We start from the raw sequence: 16,260 nt of genomic DNA on the forward strand, positions 1-16,260 counted from the left end.
TTTTTTTATTATCACACCGGCCGATTCCCACCAAGGCAGGGTGGCCCGAAAAAGAAAAACTTTCACCATCATTCACTCCATCACTGTCTTGCCAGAAGGGTGCTTTACACTACAGTTTTTAAACTGCAACATTAACACCCCTCCTTCAGAGTGCAGGCACTGTACTTCCCATCTCCAGGACTCAAGTCCGGCCTGCCGGTTTCCCTGAATCCCTTCATAAATGTTACTTTGCTCACACTCCAACAGCACGTCAAGTATTAAAAACCATTTGTCTCCATTCACTCCTATCAAACACGCTCACGCATGCCTGCTGGAAGTCCAAGCCCCTCGCACACAAAACCTCCTTTACCCCCTCCCTCCAACCCTTCCTAGGCCGACCCCTACCCCGCCTTCCTTCCACTACAGACTGATACACTCTTGAAGTCATTCTGTTTCGCTCCATTCTCTCTACATGTCCGAACCACCTCAACAACCCTTCCTCAGCCCTCTGGACAACAGTTTTGGTAATCCCGCACCTCCTCCTAACTTCCAAACTACGAATTCTCTGCATTATATTCACACCACACATTGCCCTCAGACATGACATCTCCACTGCCTCCAGCCTTCTCCTCGCTGCAACATTCATCACCCACGCTTCACACCCATATAAGAGTGTTGGTAAAACTATACTCTCATACATTCCCCTCTTTGCCTCCAAGGACAAAGTTCTTTGTCTCCACAGACTCCTAAGTGCACCACTCACTCTTTTTCCCTCATCAATTCTATGATTCACCTCATCTTTCATAGACCCATCCGCTGACACGTCCACTCCCAAATATCTGAATACGTTCACCTCCTCCATACTCTCTCCCTCCAATCTGATATTCAATCTTTCATCACCTAATCTTTTTGTTATCCTCATAACCTTACTCTTTCCTGTATTCACCTTTAATTTTCTTCTTTTGCACACCCTACCAAATTCATCCACCAATCTCTGCAACTTCTCTTCAGAATCTCCCAAGAGCACAGTGTCATCAGCAAAGAGCAGCTGTGACAACTCCCACTTTGTGTGTGATTCTTTATCTTTTAACTCCACGCCTCTTGCCAAGACCCTCGCATTTACTTCTCTTACAACCCCATCTATAAATATATTAAACAACCACGGTGACATCACACATCCTTGTCTAAGGCCTACTTTTACTGGGAAAAAAATTTCCCTCTTTCCTACATACTCTAACTTGAGCCTCACTATCCTCGTAAAAACTCTTCACTGCTTTCAGTAACCTACCTCCTACACCATACACTTGCAACATCTGCCACATTGCCCCCCTATCCACCCTGTCATACGCCTTTTCCAAATCCATAAATGCCACAAAGACCTCTTTAGCCTTATCTAAATACTGTTCACTTATATGTTTCACTGTAAACACCTGGTCCACACACCCCCTACCTTTCCTAAAGCCTCCTTGTTCATCTGCTATCCTATTCTCCGTCTTACTCTTAATTCTTTCAATTATAACTCTACCATACACTTTACCAGGTACACTCAACAGACTTATCCCCCTATAATTTTTGCACTCTCTTTTATCCCCTTTGCCTTTATACAAAGGAACTATGCATGCTCTCTGCCAATCCCTAGGTACCTTACCCTCTTCCATACATTTATTAAATAATTGCACCAACCACTCCAAAACTATATCCCCACCTGCTTTTAACATTTCTATCTTTATCCCATCAATCCCGGCTGCCTTACCCCCTTTCATTTTACCTACTGCCTCACGAACTTCCCCCACACTCACAACTGGCTCTTCCTCACTCCTACAAGATGTTATTCCTCCTTGCCCTATACACGAAATCACAGCTTCCCTATCTTCATCAACATTTAACAATTCCTCAAAATATTCCTTCCATCTTCCCAATACCTCTAACTCTCCATTTAATAACTCTCCTCTCCTATTTTTAACTGACAAATCAATTTGTTCTCTAGGCTTTCTTAACTTGTTAATCTCACTCCAAAACTTTTTCTTATTTTCAATAAATTTGTTGATAACATCTCACCCACTCTCTCATTTGCTCTCTTTTTACATTGCTTCACCACTCTCTTAACCTCTCTCTTTTTCTCCATATACTCTTCCCTCCTTGCATCACTTCTACTTTGTAAAAACTTCTCATATGCTAACTTTTTCTCCCTTACTACTCTCTTTACATCATCATTCCACCAATCGCTCCTCTTCCCTCCTGCACCCACTTTCCTGTAACCACAAACTTCTGCTGAACACTCTAACACTACATTTTTAAACCTACCCCATACCTCTTCGACCCCATTGCCTATGCTCTCATTAGCCCATCTATCCTCCAATAGCTGTTTATATCTTACCCTAACTGCCTCCTCTTTTAGTTTATAAACCTTCACCTCTCTCTTCCCTGATGCTTCTATTCTCCTTGTATCCCATCTACCTTTTACTCTCAGTGTAGCTACAACTAGAAAGTGATCTGATATATCTGTGGCCCCTCTATAAACATGTACATCCTGAAGTCTACTCAACAGTCTTTTATCTACCAATACATAATCCAACAAACTACTGTCATTTCGCCCTACATCATATCGTGTATACTTATTTATCCTCTTTTTCTTAAAATATGTATTACCTATAACTAAACCCCTTTCTATACAAAGTTCAATCAAAGGGCTCCCATTATCATTTACACCTGGTACCCCAAACTTACCTACCACACCCTCTCTAAAAGTTTCTCCTACTTTAGCATTCAAGTCCCCTACCACAATTACTCTCTCACTTGGTTCAAAGGCTCCTATACATTCACTTAACATCTCCCAAAATCTCTCTCTCTCCTCTGCATTCCTCTCTTCTCCAGGTGCATACACGCTTATTATGACCCACTTCTCGCATCCAACCTTTACTTTAATCCACATAATTCTTGAATTTACACATTTATATTCTCTTTTCTCCTTCCATAACTGATCATTTAACATTACTGCTACCCCTTCCTTTGCTCTAACTCTCTCAGATACTCCAGATTTAATCCCATTTATTTCCCCCCACTGAAACTCTCCTACCCCCTTCAGCTTTGTTTCGCTTAGGGCCAGGACATCCAACTTCTTTTCATTCATAACATCAGCAATCATCTGTTTCTTGTCATCCGCACTACATCCACGCACATTTAAGCAACCCAGTTTTATAAAGTTTTTCTTCTTCTCTTTTTTAGTAATTGTATACAGGAGAAGGGGTTACTAGCCCATTGCTCCCGGCATTTTAGTCGCCTCATACGACACGCATGGCTTACGGAGGAAAGATTCTTTTCCACTTCCCCATGGACAATAGAAGAAATAAAAAAGAACAAGAGCTATTTAGAAAAAGGAGAAAAACCTAGATGTATGTATATATATATATGCATGTGCGTGTCTGTGAAGTGTGACCAAAGTGTAAGTAGGAGTAGCAAGATATCCCTGTTATCTTAGCGTGTTTATGAGACAGAAAAAGAAACCAGCAATCCTACCATCATGCAAAACAGTTACAGGTTTTTGTTTCACAGTCATCTGGCAGGACGGTAGTACTTCCCTGGGTGGTTGCTGTCTACCAACCTACTACCTCTACCAAAATATCCTCCTTATTTACACTTCTGTACATTTTTGTTGGTCACAGAAACAAAAACATGGCCCTCCAATGTGTGTACAGAAAGTTAAGGTATGATAAAATACTTCCATGTTACTTTTATAAACAATAAAATTACAGTGAAGCATGTGATGGGGTCAGGTGATTAGACAGACAACCCATAGCAGTTTACTGCTCACTTAGCTACATAACCAATTCTCAAGCACTTATACATCAACATGCAAGAGAACAAGAAATTCAAGGTATGATCAAATTCTTTCTCGTCACTATTATAAATGATAAATTGTATAATGTAACTGTATCATCTCCTCAAATATATGAAAGGTGTCACTGTGATAAAACCACAAACAACTCAGCCATCTACCCTATAATACAGTGGAATCTTGGTATGTGACCTTAATTCATTCCAGAAGGCTGTTCGAGTGCCGCTCCGTTTGAGCATCGAACAAGTTCTTCCCAACCAATTTTCTGTTTGGTTGGCTGTTATCGCTAATCTTCATAGGCCCTATGGTGACTTATTTACACACACACACACAAAAAAAAAAAAAAAAAAAAAAACACACCCAACAATGTGAAGAAACACGAAATAGTTTACAGCAAAGTTCAGGCTGGTAGTATTCGCTTGGTCAAGTGCTGAGCTTTGTTGGAGTAGGGAGCTGGTCATATATTTTGGTTCCACTGTACTACTTAAATTGGCATCTACTGCTAATGTCTGCATAACACGTTTTCATGTAACACCAATTTTCAGGAATGAAACCACTGTGCTATTCGAGTCTACTGTATTAGAAACCACTGTGCTATTCAAGTCTACTGTATTACAAAATAATGTTAAGAGTTGAACAAAGCATTGTCTTTCATATAGAATTCTTTTCAAATGGAAAAAAATAACAAATTTTCCATCTTACTAAAGATATTTTTAAATGAGACTTACCTTTCAAAGCAGCTAGTGTACTTAAATATTTCTCCTGGAGCTCAGCAAGGTCTGCACACTTTTCTTCACCTGTAGCAAACAAAGTCAATACTGTACCTATTTGTACTCTACAAAAAATAATTTCAATAAAGAAAATTCAGAACAATGTATACATTATAGGTAGTAAAACCAACAATAAAAATTTAACTCAAAAGAATTTCATTCACTTCTTTCTGATATGTAGACAAGACAGTCATCTGGTAATTCTTAGTGAAGCTTTATTTGACAAGTAAACATGTCAATCTTGTGCTTACTTTTCAAACTTACAATTAGTAAATAAATTATGAAATCATAATTAACTTCTAAATATGGCTATCCTAAAATTCATAATAAAACTCACCCTTAAACTTTTTTCGCTTTGTACCTTTCTGCTCCCTCTGTTGTCTCTTTTTGCTTGTGGGACCTAAAACAAAAATTCAGCATCAGTGCTCTTTATATGGAAAACCATGTCACTTAGCAAGACTCCTCAACTACGTTTAGCAAAACTATAATATTTGTCCTGAAGTTAATACTGTATTGTATATATTAAAACATATTATACAAATCTAGTTTCATTTTACATAATAAATGAATGTTCTTTCTCCTTGGGGAAAAAAGTTAATTTCATACAATATTTTCATTCATATTTTGTAATTATTAGTGGTATGCCAAACGTGTTAATGATTGAAGAATACAACATCATCACTTTTCTGGACTTCTCAACGCTTACATCTTCATACAATTATTTCACATGGTTACTTGGGTGTATGATATATCTATGACCAGTTTTAAATCTTCGTATTCCCATAGCCTGACCAGGGGTGAGGCCTCTATGGTGCTTGCCTGGTCAACAGGTTGTTGGTAGTTTGCTAGCTTACATATCCATCAATGCATGGTTCATCTAGTGGTTCTCTTAAGATATAAAGAAAAACACAAGACACATATACAGTGGACCCCCGCCTTACGATATTAATCCGTTCCTGAGAGCTCATCGTAAGCCGAAATTATCGTTAGCCGAATTAATTTTCCCCATAAGAAATAATGGAAATCAAATTAATCCGTTCCTGACACCCCAAAGTATTAAAAAAAAAAATTTTTTACCACATGAAATATTAATTTTAATACACACAAACTGAAGAAGACATGCACAGTTACTACTCTACTAAGAATAGAATACATGACACTTGCCTTTATTGAAGATCTGGTGATGATTGATGGGATGGGAGGAGGTGAGAGTGGAAGTTATTGTTTAGAAGGGGAATCCCCTTCCATTAGGACTTGAGGTAGCAAGTCCTTTTCTGGGGTTAGTTCCCTTCTTCTTTTAATGGCACTAGGACCAACTTGAGAGTCATTGGACTTCTGTCGCACAACAAATCTGTCCATAGAGCTCTGTACCTCCCATTCCTTTAAGACTTTCCTAAAATGGGCCATAACATTGCCAACACGGTTTGCAGTAGCTGTGTCAGGGTGATTTTCATCTGTAAAGGTTTGCAGTTCAACCCACTTCGCATGCATTTCCTTAATATCTTTTTTCAATTCCATACTAATTCTTGCCCTTTTTACCACAGGGATGGCACTAGAAGCTTTCTTGGGGTCTGTGGTGACTTATTTTGGAGTTACAAGCACTAAAAACACTGGGATAATGTGAAATGTACCAAATGTATGCATAGATGCGACCACACTGGCTGGCTTGTAAACACTGGCATTGAGGCCACACGTGGGACGCGTCCCAGACGAATAACGTAAGGCGAGTTTTTTATCATGAGGCGAGGCAAAATTTTTGCGTTCAAATGCTTCATATGGCGGATTTAACATAACGCGATGCGTTCGTAAGGCAGGGGTCCACTGTACCTTGAAGGTAAAAAAAAAAAAAAAAAGATTTCCCATACAAATAAACATTGTTTATTTTTTTAAATTAAAAAAAAAATACAAACAACAATGAGATGACCACTGTTCTCATGGGGCAGTCACTAGAGTAGCCCTAAAACAATCAATAAGCTCTTTATTCTAAATTGATTTAACTTTGCAGGTGCAAAGAACTGCTATGAAGTACATGTGATTTTTTTAACATACTGGTCGTCTCCCCACCGAAGTAGAGTGGCCCAAAAGAGAAGACACACTTTCACTATCACTCACTCTCATCACTTTCTTGCCGGAGGCACACTAATATTTCAGCTCAAAACAGCAAATATCCCCACCCCTCCTCCAGAGTGTAGGCACTATACTTCCCACCTCCATGACTCGAATCTGGATAGATTGGTTTCCCTGAATCCCTTCATAAATATTGCCTTGCTCACACTCCAACAGCACATCAAGTTACAAAAATGCTTATCTCCACTAACTCATATCTAACATGCTCACATACAATTCAACTATATCTTTTCTTTTTTATTTTTTTAACACATCAGCCATTTCCCACTGAGGCAGGGTGACCCAAAAAGAAAGAAAAATACTCTCATCATTCAACACTTTCACCATCACTCATACATAATCACTGTCTTTGTAGAGGCACTCAGATACAACAGATTAGAAGTCCCTCTAAACTGCCAATATCCCAAACCCCTCCTTTAACCCTCTGACTGTTTTGGTCGTATATATACGTCTTACGAGGTACCGTGTTGGACGTATATATACTCATAAATTCTAGCAGCTTCAAATCAAGCAGGAGAAAGCTGGTAGGCCCACATGTGAGAGAATGGGTCTGTGTGGTCAGTGTGCACCATATAAAAAAATCCTGCAGCACGCAGTGCATAATGAGAAAAAAAAACTCCAACCGTTTTTTTAATTAAAATGCCGACTTTGTGGTCTATTTTCGTATAGTATTTATGATTGTTTTCTTGTTTTCATGGTCTCATTTGATAGAATGGAAAACATATTATAGAACTAGAGGTGATTTTGATTGGTTTTACTATAAAAAAGAACTTGGAAATGGAGCTCAAAGTAGGGGAAATGTTTGATTTTTGCCCATGTTCAAAAGTAAACAAATGATGTCATTGTCCAATAAATGTCCAACTAGCCATTCTAATATGCAGTCATGAATGGGTTGACATTATTTATACAATTATTACAGTATTGCAGTAGTCTGCATAACAGTAAATTTTCTATTTTTTATTTGAATAAAAATTCATAATAGAAAGCACGAGTATTATCAGAGGGGCCTGAAGACATGACTGATGAACAAAGAAAATGTTATTTTAGAGCCAGGAATGTCTGCATTGTTCATTCTGGACCTTATTTTGAAATTGTCATATTTTTTAATTTTCGTGAAATTGGCCAAACTGCAAATTTCTGACCACGTTATTGGGTAGTTGAAATCGGTAAATGGGCAGTTTCTTGTACTCAATCGATAGAAAAAATGGAGTTCTAAAGAAATAGCTATGAGTCTGATCGACTGAACAATGGAATTAGCCGAAAACAGGGCTCAAATTGGGCGAAATCACCGAATTGTAAATATCGCTGAGGTCGCTAACTTCGCGAGAGCGTAATTCCGTCAGTTTTCCATCAAATTTCGTGTTTTTGGCGTCATTACAATCGGGAAAAGATTCTCTATCATTTCATAAGAAATTTTTTTTTTTGAAATTTTGCAACACCAGGAGACACCTCAGGATTGGGGGTTGCGACAGTCAAGGGGTTAAAGTGCCGACATTGTACTTTTCATTTCCAGGACTCAAATCCAGCTAACCAGTTCCCTGAATTCCTTCACAATATCTCTATAAAACCATAATTAATCAAAGAAGACAGGACACCACAAGGACATTACTACTTTGTAATACAGCCAACTACATTACAAAGTCATTAAATAAGGCAACACTAACCTTCTTCACTATCTGCTTTCTGAGGAGCAGGCATCCACTTTAAGAAGTTTGATATAAATTTATTTTCTTCTAGTAAAACACTCTTAACCTGAAAACACATTTATATTGTTAATGTAGCTAAATACTTTTAAGTGTAATGCCAAATATTTACTCAACAATATAAATGCAAAGTTGCAAGAATATTCAATATTCACTTTAATTTCTGAAATTTCTCACATGTAATCGGAAAGGCAGACAAAGTAATATCCAATCCATAATTGTTTCTATTAAAGCCACTTGGTCAAATCAGTGTTTTAAAGCACTTCCAAGATTTTTCTTTTTTACATCAGCTGCAGAAATTCCCGAGTGATGTGCAACAAATAAGACGGCTTACGTGTCTTTCTAAACCAACAAATAAGACCCACAATGCCTGTCCTTTCATTGCACACCTGAAAGATTACAAGTAGGACTACTAGCATTCCAACAGGGCTAGAATATCTTTTTTAATACTATATCATTACCATAATATACAGTGGACCCCCGGTTAACGAACTTTTTTCATTCCAGTAGTATGTTCAGGTGCCAGTACTGACTGAATTTTTTCCCATAAGGAATATTGTGAAGTAGATTAGTCCATTTCAGACCCCCAAACATACACGTACAAACGCACTTACATAAATACACTTACATAATTGGTCGCATTTGGAGGTGGTCGTTAAGCAGGGGTCCACTGTATATGGTGTGGACTGTATGTTGAACGAGAGTTAATGTGTGAGTATCTAAGTGAATATGTACATGCCTGTGGGATAGTAGGGAAGAAACCTCATAACCCTCACAGTTACTTAATAAATAACTCCATGTCACAAAAGAGCACTCGAATGATACATACTACTTACCATGTAGTGACTGTAGCATGTCTCTGTTGGGGCAAAAACTATCTTAGCTTGGAGCTGCCCATAACTGACCCAGACACTGGTACACATTCAATAACTGTTTTGCGAGAGACGCAGCAGCACCAGGTCAAACTATTTCCTGAATCATAACATCCCTTATCCATCTATCAGAATGCATGCACTGTGCTTTCCACATTCTGAACTCAGGTCAGGTTGACAATTTTCCCCTCAATACCTTCATAAAGGTTGTCCTGCTCACACTACAAAACCACACAAATCCCATAAACTACCAGTCTCTGTGTTTTGCATTTGGTATAAATTTAAGTTCCTATTCAATTGTCCATTTGAACTTAAATAAAGCCTACAAAACTTTAGTTAAACAAGTTAAACTTTGTAACAAACTATGTTTGTATGTGCTTAGCAAAACTTTTTCCCTGCTGAGAGTACAAATGTTATGTCAAAACAGTTTCACTCCAAAAATCATATGCCATCACTCAAGTAGTGACTGATGGTCTAATAGCATCAATACTTACATATCTATTAGTCTAATAGTATTACTGTATCATATGGTGGGCATGGCATATCTTACTGTGCTGCGTAACAGCATAAAATTAACCTACTTATAAAGCAACAACACATAGTAAGAATTTCTGTGATTGAGAGTGCATCCTTTTTTGCACAGCACTGGAAAAAGGCTTGAGTGTATGTTCACTAAATGTGAAATTTTTTTTCTATCTGACCCCAAGCAGAGTCAATGAATCAAGTGTTAAAAGACACAAAGCTCCTTTCATTTCCTACTGTTACCCACAGTTGTTTTCTGGGATGTGGTATGTCATACTCTGTTTATCAAACTATTTTGAATTTTTTCATTATCTAATTTTATCTTTGGCTATTAGCCACTGTACCCAAGAGAATCATGAGTGATGCTGGAGGTGCCAAGGAGAAAACAGTAAGGCCTTGATTTAACCCTTTCAGGGTCCGTGCCGTAGATCTACGGCTTTACGTTGAGGGTCCAAACCGTAGATCTATGCCATGAGCTCAGCTCACCCTGATGAGCTGTGAGCGGTAAATTTGGGCCTAGATATGAGAGAATACATCTATGTGGTATGTGTGCACCACATAAAACAAATCCTGCAGCACACAGTGGATAATGAGAGAAAAAAACTGACACCGTAATTTTTGATTAAAACAGCAACTTTGCAGTGCTTTTTCGTATGTTTTTTTATAGTTATATTTGCGATTTCTTGGTCTCATTTGATAGAATGGAAGATATATTGCAGAAATAGAGATGATTTTGATTGGATTTAGTACTGAAAATGGCTTGAAACTGAGCTTAAAGTAGCAGAAATGTTAAATTTTTGCCAATGTTCAAGAGTAAACAAATGACCTCACATGTCTAATACATGCCAGCTGGTGGGTCTAATATATGTTCACAAATGTGCTGATATTATATATACAATTATTACAATATTGCATGACAGTATATCTTCTATCTTTTGGTTTGAATAAAAATTTATTATGTGAATTAAAAATCAAAATGGAATTAATTTGTACAGGCTGAAAACGTAACTGATAACAGAGGAAATGTTAGTTTAGTGCCAGGAATGCCTGCATTGTTTATTCTGGACCCTATTTTGAAATTGGAATATTTTGAACTTTGCACTAAATTGGCCAAATTACCAATTTGCAATCACTATTTTATAATTGAAACAGTTGAGTTGGCGATTTCTTGTCCTCGTTTGATAGAATAGAAGTAATACTAGTCAAATAGCTAAGAATTTGGTCGACTGGAATAAGGTAATTGGCCTAAAATGGGAGACAAAGTCGGCAAAATCGCCGCTGCGTAAATATCGCTGACACATCAAAATTAACGAGAGCATAATTTCCTCAATTTTCCATCAAATTTCGTACTTTTTGTTTTAGTACCTTCAGAAAAAAAATTATCTACCATTTCACAAGAAAAAATAACAAAGTTATTTTTTGAAAATTCTTGGACACTGGTGCGCACTTTGAAATTTGGCCTCTTGGCTCTGAAAGGGTTAATGGTCAAAATCCACTGCCCAGATGAAGACCAGAAAGAATGGACTTTGTTTCCAAATCAGACCCTGTCCACACATTTCCATGTCAACAAGCAATGACAATTACAGTGTAATGTTAGATAAACTGTGGTAATTTCTACCTTTTAGAATACAGGCTCTCCTCACTCAGCATCGTACTTGTTTACCGACGACTCGGACTTACGACGGGCTCTCTGACCAGTATGCATACCCAAATAATGTATATTAGAGCTGATTTCCTCTATTCTCTTTATTACAATACACAGTACACTACTGTATAAACATTTAAAAATATATCAGAAATGTTATAAATGGTGCAAAGGTAACATTAGAACATTATCAAAGATGGTTGACACAAACCCACTACCATTATAGTATGCTCCTGACTTAGCGACAAATTCATTTACCAACATGGTCTTAGGAATGAAACTCCATCGTTAAGTGAGGAGAGGCTGTATTTAAAAACAAAAGTTGTTTGGAAAATTTGGTGGTCTCTAGGCTAGAGCTATTTTTTTTCACGTATTCTTCACTTCATATACCATGAAGTTTCAGGCCATATCTTCCAAGTTATGCAAAGGTTTACTGTAAATACAATATAAAGTATGCAGTGTGACGTCTAACATTTAATTATGTAACGTCTCGGGTAGGTGTAGGAAATGTGCACAGGTATTACTGTGTAACGATGTACGTTACACCAAGTAAAAGAAGCTAAATAAAAACACACACACATACACTAAATGTGTGTGTGTTCATTCATCACACAAGTTAACAGTAGTACCATACTTACTTGTGGCCAATCAGTTAAGTCTGCTGCAATATCTGAGTTGTTGTCTGCAATGCACCCGCTGTCAATGCTCTCTGCTGCATCTTCAGTTTCTCTGTTATTTAATTCCAAGTGGCTCCTCTTCCTGCTACCTTCTGTGTTTTTATTTCCTTTTTTCTTTTTCTTTTTTTGATATGGTTCCTGTTCACTAGACAGAGGATCTTTACTTTCTACATTACCTTTCTGCTTGGATTTTTTATTTTTTTTATTGAACTTAGAGACAATATTATAACTTTCTGTCACTGTCTTTGTGTTCATTTCATTTGCTACACGACTTCGATGCCTTTTTTTAGACTTTGGTACTTCATTTATTACACTATTAACACCTAATACATCCTTTGCCATAATGAATTAATTTTGCACTAGCTGTTGGGAGAAAATATAAGTTTGATGAAAGACAAAAATATGGCTCAATAAGACAAGTTAGGCAACATTAATTTATATATGACCTAAAGAAAATAAAGATACAAACATTTTAAGAAAAAATTACAGTTAGGGTAAAGTCAGAGTACTTACAAATTCAAGCATCTGACAGAGTAAGCCATGTCATATAACAGTACTGTACTGTACATAAAAAACTGTTTGATGTTAACCTAGGATCTCTGCACTTTTTCCAGTTTCTAAACGTGCTTGACCAGGTGTGGGTTCCATTGTGTTGCTGCATACTCCAATATGGGCCTTGATATATATAGTGTAGTGTCTACATAGTGTCGTGAATGACTCCTTACCTGAAACTTAGGTAAGGTAATGGTACAGGTACAGGTAAAGGCACAGGTAAAGGTATGGTAAGGTCAAGGGCAAAGGTAAGGGTAAAGTAGTAGGTTGGTGTGTGTGCATACATTAAATTTTAGTTTGTTTTCATGGTGTATTCCTAAGAATTTACCCTTGTCCTGCCTATCAATTGGTGTACTGTTAATGTCAAAAGTCATAATAAGCAGTAGCTTGCCATAGAGACCAAAAGAGGAGTTTGGTTCAAAACATAATATCACCGTGACTCACGAAATCATAATGACACGATTGCAAACAAACCATACCATGGGCGGGACTGAACCCGTGGTCAGAGAGTCTCAAAACTCCAGACAGGGTGTTCAGTTGCACAATGTAATTAATACTGAAGAATTTACATAAACACCCAGGAAGTAAACACTGACTATAAAGTTAACATTAACCATAATGTAACCTAAATTATTCTGTCTGATAACCAATGGTACATTTTGCTATATATTAAGTCACAGAACTTGCTGCCTAGATAACTCGCTGACACTGACGATTTGAAAATTACTGAAGTTGCTAGATTAGTATTCTCTACGATTACAACTGTCTACTGTCTTGTACAGTAATATGTATGTATTACCTTCGGATAATTTAAAAAAATCAAAGTTAATTATTGTTCGTGAGGTCCCTGCAAGTTACAGGAATATTGTACATGTATGTATGTACATAGTACATACATATGTACATACATACATAATATATATATATATATATATATATATATATATATATATATATATATATATATATATATATATATATATATATATATATATATATATTAGATAGATAGATAGTGACATTTTGTAATTACTCAATATCTCCTTACAAATCTTCAAAGATAAGCACCATAACATTAAGTTTTTAGTTAGGATTTATGTACATACATTTTTTTAAAGGCCTTGAGGACTAGATATTTGGTGCACTTAAAAAATATATACTATATAATGTATACTTAACCTAGGATAACCAAATAGTCAAAGAATGTAACTTTATACATTTCACATTAATGTCACTGACGAGGACCACAATGAAAACAATAAGTTTATTTAGACACAGGTATACAATAACAATTATCATACTTAGTGTAAATTACCTAGAATAACAAAAGTCTAAGTGACATTTCCAAGACACGTTATCCTAGGTAATTTACAGATACGTTGCTATGTATAATAATTGTACTTATATGTACCTGTACCCAAATAAACTTACTAATACATGGGAAGTTTGTTATAAAATACAAACTGCACTGATTATTATTATTATAATCAACGGGAAGGCGCTAAACCCGTAGGAACAAACTGCACTGACTTAAGCAATATGGAAACTTTTAGACGAATATTCTTTTGGTTTTCTCGAAGAACATTTTTTTTCAAATGAAAAGTCGCCCTATATAAAATTCCCATAGTGTCTACTCCAACAAAAGAAATTATAATGTAGAAATTTAAAAACACGTTCCCACACAGTACATTAACGGTAATCCCATAACATATTTCAGCCTCCACTTCCCTTAACTGCTGTTTTAATGAACTTTATTTAAGCAGACCTATTTCAGCATTGCTTCCCATTAAAGCAGATACATTACATTACGCAAATTATAATAAGCTTGCAAAATCCTCGAGGGATATCAGTCCATTATTAACACTTATTTCCCCCTAGACTACACATCCCTAGAGCTCCCTGTATGACCTATGGCTAGTCAATCACCTGCCATTACCTCAGTAGTACACCTCCTCTCACCTACCTCCTCTATACCACCAAAATTCTGAAATTCTTCAAAAAATTCTGAAAGTAAAGCAGCACATGTGGGGCGACTGCCATGACACCATCACACATACAAACATTTCGTGACAAAATAACAACGAGAATGCAAACGAACAGATATTTAATGTAATTGGAATATTGTTCATTATAAATGGTAAATGATGTATAATGAGACAATGATATAATTTTTTTTTTATCAGATGGTTGGATTACGTGGAAGTGTGTGGAGACGCTGCTGATGGAGTGGTTACCATGGTAACAGCGTCCATCTCTGGTAACTGCTCACAACATCCCCTCATGGAAGGTTCCTTGATGTTAGGATTTCGGATTTCGTTCGGATTTTTAACCCCGGAGGGTTAGCCACCCAGGATAACCCAAGAAAGTCAGTGCGTCATCGAGGACTGTGTAACTTATTTCCATTGGGGTCCTTAATCTTGTCCCCCAGGATGCGACCCACACCAGTCGACTAACACCCAGGTACCTATTTGCTGCTAGGTGAACAGGACAACAGGTGTAAGGAAACGTGTCGAAATGTTTCCACCCGCCGGGAATCGAACCCGGGCCCTCCGTGTGTGAAGCGGGAGCTTTAGCCACCAGGCCACCGTTGGTGGGGCTCTTGATTTAGGGAATTGGATCTGTGCTCCAGTTCCCCGAATTAAGCCTGAATGTCTTCCACATCCCCCCTCCCCTGGGCGCTGTATAATCCTACGGGTTTAGCGCTTCCCCCTTGATTATAATAATAATAATGCTCACAACATACATGTTTGTTTAGTAATTAAAAAAACTGAGTGAGTGAGTTAGTGAATGAGTCAATGAATAACTGGATGAGTGAGTGAATGAATGAGTTAATGAATGACTGGATGAGTCAATGAATGCATCAATGAGTGAATGAGTGGATGAATGAATGGGTGTATGAGTCAATGAATGAATTAGATGAGTGAGTGAATGAGCTGAATGAGTCAATGAGTGACTGAATGAATGAGTCAGTCAGTGAGTGAGTGAATTAGTGAATAAGTAAGTAAATTTATTTAGGTACAATTACACAAATTTTGGATAATTATAATTACTTATTTGGATTACTGAGTTACTTTGGCTTATTTGGTTTAAATCCCACCTACTACAAGAGGGTCATCAAGGCTTCACGTTCCCTATACACCACTAGTTAATTATACATTAATCTCTAAAGCAGGGATTGTAGTAACTTCTCAGAGCATGTTAGTTCAATAATCCTTATTATTCATCCCCCATACCCATCCTTCAGTGTATGTATACACTGAGAAATACACATCTCTAATTATTATTATTATTATAATCAAGGGGGAAGCGCTAAACCCGGAGGATTATACAGCGCCTGGGGGGGGGGGGGACGTGAAAGGCATTCAGGCTTAATTCGGGGAACTGGAGCACAGATCCAATTCCCTAAATCAAGAGCCCCTCACCAACATCAAGGAACCTTCCTTGAGGGGTACACATCTCTAAGAAGCACTGTTCCAGCTATCTTATACTTGGTCATTTATATACAATTTTAAGTTTTCTTTCATGTCACAGTGCCACCTGTATTCTGACGTGTCTCTCATATTCCAAAGCTTTTGAGT

General features: G+C 37.3%; 1 protein-coding gene across 1 annotated transcript in view; it reads right to left on the reverse strand.

The window, feature by feature from the left end:
- The window catches only part of LOC128696026 (surfeit locus protein 6 homolog), a 28,125-nt gene extending 13,369 nt beyond the window's left edge, over window positions 1-14,756 (reverse strand). The window contains exons 1-5 of the mRNA XM_070095022.1: window positions 14,646-14,756; window positions 12,092-12,493; window positions 8,376-8,463; window positions 4,922-4,984; window positions 4,543-4,611 (exon numbers count right to left, since the gene is read on the reverse strand). Coding sequence (XP_069951123.1) covers window positions 4,543-4,611; window positions 4,922-4,984; window positions 8,376-8,463; window positions 12,092-12,472 — 601 coding nt within the window. The 5' untranslated portion in view covers window positions 12,473-12,493; window positions 14,646-14,756. The remainder of the gene's footprint in view (window positions 1-4,542; window positions 4,612-4,921; window positions 4,985-8,375; window positions 8,464-12,091; window positions 12,494-14,645) is intronic.
- Window positions 14,757-16,260: the final 1,504 nt, after the last annotated feature.

The sequence above is a fragment of the Cherax quadricarinatus genome, chromosome 48 (assembly GCF_038502225.1).
Source record: "Cherax quadricarinatus isolate ZL_2023a chromosome 48, ASM3850222v1, whole genome shotgun sequence".
NCBI classification, from domain to species: Eukaryota; Metazoa; Arthropoda; class Malacostraca; order Decapoda; family Parastacidae; genus Cherax; species Cherax quadricarinatus.